Below are 7,959 nucleotides of genomic sequence, written 5' to 3'. Positions count from 1 at the left end.
GACACACACAACCACCTCAGAACCAAGAACTAACACTCACACAACTATATCACACCTGACACTTCCCCAGCGTTTCTGTAGCGTTGACAGAACGTTCCAAAATAAACATACAACAACATATTATAAACATGTTGAAGTGTGCCGTCCCTTTAAGACATGACGTTTGAATGATTCATCGCGTGTCCGCAACAACATGAGATGGAGGACGTCACATGTCTGAAGCTGCAGTCTGCTGACCTGGACTTCACCTGAGAACCAAACCAACACTACAGCACAATAAACTGTCTGAGCGTTATTTTAGCGTTAGACGAGCGTTATTTTAGCGTTAGACGAGTGTAGGAATGAGGTGAAACGCCTGCAGGATATAATAATAATAAGACTAATGATAAGTAACACTAATCTGAAACGTGTTGATTGGAGTCACGTCCTCTGTACTCGACATGTTCTGTGTGAAACTCTCACTTTGTCTTTAGCGTGTTGTTTAAAGTGACGAGGACACGCTGTCACTTTTCCAGCAGAGTTTGTTTGTGTCGGTCGGCGTGGACGTTCTGCCTGCTGATCGTGGATATAGATTGAACCATAAAGGTGTGTGCGAGTGTGTGTTTGGACCCCCTCCCCGTCCTGACAGACCGTTGTGTCGCTCCACCAGCTGACGGGTTCAGCTTCCCGCTCAAAGACGAACCCCTGAACAAGGGCGAAGCGTCGCCCCATTTTAATCTTCCTGCGTGCTCTCGTCGCTCGCAGATGAACAGATCTGCAGCGACGGCGTCACGGCGAGCTGCAGCCATGCGTGGACGATCCTCTCTGAAACATACTGTATGTTAGCATGCCAGTCTGAGGGATTATGATGAGGGGTCACTGTCAGTGTTTGTCAAGTGTTTGTTCCTGCTGGGTTGGACAGCGAGCGCCCATCCATCAAAGAACACGGGGACACCAAGAGAATAAAAGAAAGATCATTAAAAGAGACATTATCGAAGGAGAACAGCTGACTCCAAGAGACACTTTGGACAGAAATGTTAGTTTGTTTTGAGACTGCAGACAGAAAAACTGAAATTATAGATTTACTTACTACATAAATTACTTCCTCCGTATTTTATGTTTTCAAAATGATTTGTCAGCTCATTTAGGACGTCTTAAACCTGGACGTAGTCTCCATGACGTCCCCGCAGACTGTCTAAAACCTGGACGTAGTCTCCGTGACGTCTCAGCTGGTTCCTGAAGAGCTGTTGTGATGCTCACGCCACACCAGACCTGTCCACATACTTTTGTCCACACTGCTCTTACAGCTTTTCTTCTTTGGGGGTGAAATGCGGCTTTCTGTGTGTGTGTGTGTGTGTGTGTGTGTGTGTGTGTGTGTGTAACATACAGATGCTGTTATTAGACCTCTGAGGATGAAAACAGGATGTATCAATCTGCAGGAACAGAGCTCGCCACCTTTCCTTTTCTGCCGCCACCGCCAACTGATGGGGCCGGTGGCGTGAACCCGTTGACAGGTCAATTATTCCCCCGGCTGAATTACAGCATGTAATATCTGACCCAGCAGAGGGAGCAGAGATGGAAACACCCCGTGGGTAAAATATGCCACTTCCTATATATTGAACCCTCCACCTCCCGTCCACCTCCCGTCCGTCCACCTCCCGTCCTCCTCCCGTCCTCCTCCCGTCCTCCTGTCCCTCCTCTCTCCTCTTTGAAAAGAAATCAAAGTTCACTCCTGGATTTACCGTCTGACGGCGTGTTCATGAGCGTCAAACTCTCATCAGTCAGCGTCGTTGCTGCTTTTCTGTTTTTCTTTCAGTGTTTGTCGAGTCGCAGCGGATGATGACGGCTGCAGGCGGAGAGGTCGAAGGTCGGAGGAAGAAACAAAGAGAAGTGATTGTTCTGAGATGTGTCGCCCGTTAAGCAGAGCCTGAAAACCATGATGAAGAGAAATAAAATAAAACATTAAAACAAAAAAGTTCAAAAGTTTTAGTTCAGCTCCAAAATATGCTAAAAAAATTAATCACATATTTTAAAAATGTTTTGACAAACTGGACGTGTGTTTGAAACATGTGGCTCTTTAATAGAAGACGCAGATGGAAGTTGCATTATGGGAGATGCAGTACCTTGTAGTGTCCATAGAGGCTGCTGAGCGCGGTTACATTGCCCGCTCACCCAGCTCTGGTTCTGGCACAACACTAACTCTGCCCTCTGTCAGCATTTCCCCATAAAAAAACCTTGTCATGGTCGTCCAAAACCCCTGAGCTAACATGAGCTAACAGCAGCTAACAGACTGAGCTAACATGAGCTAACAGCAGCTACAGCTGTCAGCAGTTTACTTCACTGTCCATCATAAACTCTGTAAATCACAGAGAGTTGAGGCGGAGCAGCCGGAGGACATCAGAGGGAAAACCAGAAAACATTTCCTCCATAAAATATGATCCAGTTTCACCAGAATCAGTGAAATAGTTGCTGCTGTGTGACTTAGTGCCGTAAAGCGTTACGTACTTCTCCCGACCCGGAGCCCAAAGTTACATAGTGTGAGAACAGACGTACGAATGACAGAGACACCGTTCAGCTGATCACAGGTCAGTGTGGGTCACCTGATCACAGGTCAGTGTAAAAGTGAAAAACATTAAATCTGGATACATGAAATTGAAACACCACAGCTGATACACTGACTGCAGCGTTTCCTGAAGTGTGGAAAGTTTCTTTGTCATGAATAAAGTGGAAAAAAACAACAGCTGTGTTCAAACTAAAAGCTGACGTCAGCTCAAGAAACTCGTCGTGAACTCTGAAACTCCTCCAAAGTCAGCGGCGGTCCTGCAGCGCGGCGCCGCGGCCCGGCTGACCGCTGACAGTTTGAGGGGTTCGGCATGGTTTCCCAGGTAGGACAGGCTGAGGCCGGGGTGGAGGCGACCGTGTTGGGGGTCAGTGTGGCCAGCTGGGAGGAACAAAGGCTTCAGATGGTCGATTATTAAGATTATTTATTTATTTCAGTCTCCTGTCACTCGGTTTACAGAGAGGAGGAGTCCACGAAGACACTGAATCATTATTATTAAATTCAAGTCGTTTACACAGTTGTATTTTATGTTTATTATTTCTTCATTTGCATGTTAAATAGTGGCACTAGTAATATGACAGACGGTGAACATGAAGATGATAAATATATAAAAGCAGCAGGAAGACGTTCCAAACTGAAACACGATGCTGGACGGATGAAAAGTCTCCGTCCTCCGTCCTCCGTCCTCCGTCCTTCTCTCTCATTTCATTTGAGTGTTTCTCCCTGAGTCACTGCGGCAGGTCGAGGCAGAGACGTCGTCTCCCTGCAGAGTTCATTTAACGGCGGTCATGTTTTTAAAGCTCCTTCAGAGCAGCCGTGTGAAAGACTCAGATACTCTGCCAGCCTTTCAATGCAGCCGCACATTAACAAGAGTGTGTGAATAATGAGCGCCGCTCTTCTCTGCAAACACAAACCAGGAATTCACGTCAAAGACTCAGCTCCAGGTTCAGCTCCAGGTTCAGCTCCAGGTTCAGCTCCAGGTTCAGCTCCAGGTTCAGCTCCAGGTCTCAGTCTTTAAACTCCCTGAAGGACCTGTGGCTGTTCACTGAACATGAATATCACTCTTCATCTGTTTCCTACAGATACTCATGAACCTTAAATAATATCACAGCAGAACATGTGATGGAGGAGAACATACCTCAGTACTGACGATCACTGGCTAGATGTTGTTAGTGCTGCGTCATGTTTCAGGTCCTATAGATGTTGTTGTTAGTGCTGCGTCATGTTTCCGGTCCTGTAGATGTTGTTGTTAGTGCTGCGTCATGTTTCAGGTCTTTCTCCTCTCTGCTGTGTTTGTTTGGACCTGCTCACCTTCACAGGTGGATTGTGGGTCAGTTTCTGCTCTGAGATTCACTTTCAACTAAATAAGAAGAAACTGTGAATTTAGAGACGAAAAGCCTGGAGGCGTGAAAACAGGAGTGCAGTGTGTAGAGATGCAGCCGTGGACGTTCAGTCCATCTCACGCTTCTTTTCCAATCACTCGTGAACAACACCCCGAGATACTTGAACTCCGTCGCTGGTGCAGCAGCTCACTCCAGCCCAGAGGGTGTGATTCAGGTTTACCGTTTACCGGCAGAGACTCAGACAGGTGCTGACTCTCTTTAAGTCCACTGATAACAGCTTCAGTGCTCTTTGTTTTTTCTTTCTGTTGAATCAAACTTGCTTTAAAAAAGAGTTTAGAGACAGATGAAAGCAGCTGATGTTGGACGTCATCACCAGGCTCCTCTCACCGCGATACCAACGAACATGAAAACATTTCAAACATACACCCATCATGCATGTTAATGGACACCGCAGAGACTGTGTGATGAGTAAAATAATCAGATTTCACGCGTGTTCGTCCTGACACGCTGCATCACGAGTCGATTTAAACGCAGCTGCAGTGATGCTGCACTGACCCATTTATGTTAATGTATTTATTCTACTGCCATCAGAGCCACAAATGAAGATTAATGACACAAAAACAGAAGAAGAAATGTTACAGAGCAAACCTCCATCATTACAGTGCACTGTGTGTGTGTGTGTGTGTGTGTGTGTGTGTGTGTGGTTGGAGATAATGGTTGGGGGCTGCCTCTTTAGCTGCAAGCAGGAAACCAACAGCAGAGCGTTTGCACTCATCGAACACACACGGACAGTAATAACATGGACTTTACACTCTTCTTTATCTTAACACACACACACACTAAAAAAAAAACAGTGGTGGGTTAAAAAGTCATTCTAGTCCAAGACAGACACGTAAAACACTGAAACGCTCCGACTGGCTATCAGGCGACATGTCCGTCCCAAGCAGTTCCTCTAACGTCCACTAGAGGCTGGCTCCAGAAGTGAGTTAGTCTTCATAAGTCCCCATTTAGAGCACATGTTCAATGAAAACATGAAGACTTGCAGTCTGTGTAATAAATCCTCTTTATTGACTGAGACACAAACTAAATGTTGTTTCTTCATTGAATCTCACATATGTACAAGAAAAGAATGAATCATCTCCTTATTGATTCTGATCATACAAACTAAAGTCATCATGAGCAGTGATAGCCTCCATGGCTAAACAGACACAGGAAGGAGCGCCACCTACAGAAACTCAAACATTTACACAACCACCAATGAGAAGAGGGCAAAGTACCGCCCACAGTGTTTGATTGACAGGTGAAGAAATGCCACAACAATCAGCTGTCAGCAACAATGATGGAAACAAAACAAGCTGAAGACATGAAACACAGAATTTAACCCTTCAATGACTTCTGTCTATTTGACTTCACACAACTCAGCAGAGGATCCAGAATAAACATAAAGTCCAGCATAGAGAGGCTGAGTGAACGTGGTCTGGACTCTGTGGAGGAGAGTCATGGTTTCAGAGACGCTGTAGAAGGACAGAATACCTGCACTGTGATCCAGGTACACTCCAACTCTGGAGGACCGAGGACCTGAGACGGGAGTTTGGACTTTGTTGTAATAAAAGTTATAACTGTTTGTGCCACAATATAACGTCCAAGATTTGTCATTGTGTCCAAATCTACATTCATCTGATCTCCCTGCTCTGCTGATATTCTTGTATGCGACTGCTACATGAACTCCTCCTCTCCTCTCCACCTCCCAGTAACAACGTCCAGTCAGTCTCTCTCTACTCAGGACCTGAGACCAGTCAGTGAATCTGTCTGGGTGACTAGAATAAGACTGAGGTTGTCTCATTCTTGTCACTTTTCTGTTCCCCTCAGATAATAACAGCTGTGTGTTTGCTGTGTTTGGATCCAGTGTGAGTTCACGTGAATATTTTAAGAACTCAGCTCTGGTCTTGGGCTCTGGTTCTGGTCCTGACAGTGAAACATGGACTTCAGTGTCTGTCAGTGAGATGTTTGTCCGTTGGTCCCTCAGAACGTCCTGTAGTTTATCTCTGAGCTCTGACACAGCAGCTGTCACATCCTCAAAGTCCCTCAGAGGACGGATATTGATGCTGGATGAGTCTGTAGATTGGCTGAGTCGTGACAGTGAGGGGTAGTTGTGTAGAAACTGGTTGTGGTCCTCTGTGTGTGAGAGCTTCTCCAGCTCAGCGTCTTTCCTCTTCAGCTCAGTGATCTCCTGCTCCAGCTTCTCCTGAAGATCTTTGACTCGACTCACTTCAGTTTCCTGCTGGGATCTGACCTGCTGCTTCACATCAGACCTTCTTTTCTCCATGAGACGGATCAGCTCAGTGAAGATCTTCTCACTGTCCTCCACTGCTTTATCAGCAGAGCCATTGATAGCCTCCACCTCCTGTTGGAGCTCCTTCACATCTTTCTCTCTGTCCTGGATTCTCTGCTGGATGTTTAGTCGACTCACCTCGAGCTCTCTCTGCCTCTCAGTCCTTTCTGCTGCAGCTGAGACTGTGTCGTGGCCTTTATGTTCATCCACAGAGCAGAGATAACAGATACACTGCTGATCAGTACGGCAGAACATCTTCATCACCTCATCATGACGAGAGCAGATGTTCTCCTGGAGCTTCTTGGAGGGCTCCACCAGCTTGTGTTTCTTTAATGGAGCTACATCATGATGAGGCTGGAGGTGTTTCTCACAGTAAGAGGCCAGACAGACCAGACAGGACTTCAGAGCTTTCAGTTTTCTCCCAGTGCAGACATCACAGGCCACATCTTCAGGTCCAGCATAGCAGTGATCAGCAGGAGCAGCTTGGAGTCCAGTCTTCTTCAGTTCCTCCACTAAAGCTGCTAACATGGTGTTTTTCTTCAGGACAGGCCTCGGTGTGAAGGTCTGCCTACACTGAGGGCAGCTGTGGATTCTCTTCTCATCCTCTCCATCCCAGAAGTTTTGAATACAGTTCATGCAGTAGCTGTGTCCACAGGGAATAGTCACCGGATCCTTCAGTAGATCCAGACAGATCGGACAAGAGAAGGTTTCCCGGTCCAGTTTATTTCCTTGCTGCGCCATTTCTCCTCTCCGCGTCGACGACTGTCTGAGTTTGACTTCCTCAGAAATGAAACTAGTTTGAGCTCTGATCTCAACAACATGCGGCCTGTCAGCTGACACGTCAGCACATGTTGGTTCCACCCATCTTCAAACTGTAGATCTGAGGGGGAGGGAACAAGGAAACATGAGCAGAGAGGAGCTGGCTGTGTTTGAGAGCAGGAAGAAGAGGGAGGGCTTATCAAGAGCTGAGTCATTCCAGGAAGAGGAGCTTGTAAATGATCTGTAGAGTTCATACACTTTGATCGCTGTGAAGAAAATAGTTCATGTTAAAGTTTCACCTGGAAATGAGTCCAAAAGAAACCAGAAGACTTTTCTAAAACACGGCTGATCTGAAGGTGAAATAAAGGTAAATCCTCCAGTCAGTGACAATCATCAGCCCAACAACCACTAATAAAGGCAATCATTTCATCTTCTTCATCTTCAGTGATGAAATCCTCGACTGTCTGTAAAAGGTGAGCTGTCAGAGACGAGGACTACAAACACAGGAGCATCACCAGCTGCCATTTTGTCACCTTTGTTCTTTTCTTTGGAAACCAGTGAGTTCAAATGTATTACACACGTTTACTGTAAATATTATACAGTATGTAAAGTAGTTCAAGTTTGCACAACCACAAACCTATACAGCAACAAGACTCCAGAGGGTGAATTTATATACAACTCACCTGTTCACATTATATTAAGGCTTAAAGTTATGCAGGGTTAAGAGTGTGGATGGTTTGATTGACAGGTGGGCGTCATTCAGCCGATCGATGATCCACGTCTTTGCAAATTTTTAGATTAGACTGGATTATCTATCATTGTATGAAGTGTCACTGAAAATAAATATTGTTGACATGACGATGAACTACAGTTTTCTTTCTTTGATTTGAGTCGTTGACTTCACACAGTGCAGATGTTGATACAGTGACAATGCTGCTTCAATATATTATTATATAAGTATAATGCAACTCAAACACGAGGATGCT

The 7,959-nt window shown here is 45.7% G+C and overlaps 1 protein-coding gene across 1 annotated transcript; it reads right to left on the bottom strand.

Moving 5' to 3' along the window:
* Nucleotides 1-5,281: 5,281 nt before the first annotated feature.
* On the bottom strand, nucleotides 5,282-6,955 carry LOC104921455 (tripartite motif-containing protein 16-like). The gene has a single exon (XM_019261507.2). It carries the CDS (start codon nucleotides 6,953-6,955, stop codon nucleotides 5,282-5,284), a length of 1,674 nt encoding a protein of 557 aa, XP_019117052.2.
* Between the last annotated feature and the right edge of the window lie 1,004 nt (nucleotides 6,956-7,959).

This window comes from Larimichthys crocea, chromosome I (assembly GCF_000972845.2).
Source record: "Larimichthys crocea isolate SSNF chromosome I, L_crocea_2.0, whole genome shotgun sequence".
NCBI classification, from domain to species: domain Eukaryota; kingdom Metazoa; phylum Chordata; class Actinopteri; family Sciaenidae; genus Larimichthys; species Larimichthys crocea.
The sequence above is the reverse complement of the archived record's forward strand: the minus strand, read 5'-3'. Positions and strand labels throughout refer to the sequence as shown.

What these genes read in the sequence shown, in the direction of transcription:
- LOC104921455 (XM_019261507.2), bottom strand. Translation starts at nt 6,955, where the DNA reads ATGGCGCAGCAAGGAAATAAACTGGACCGGGAAACCTTCTCTTGTCCG.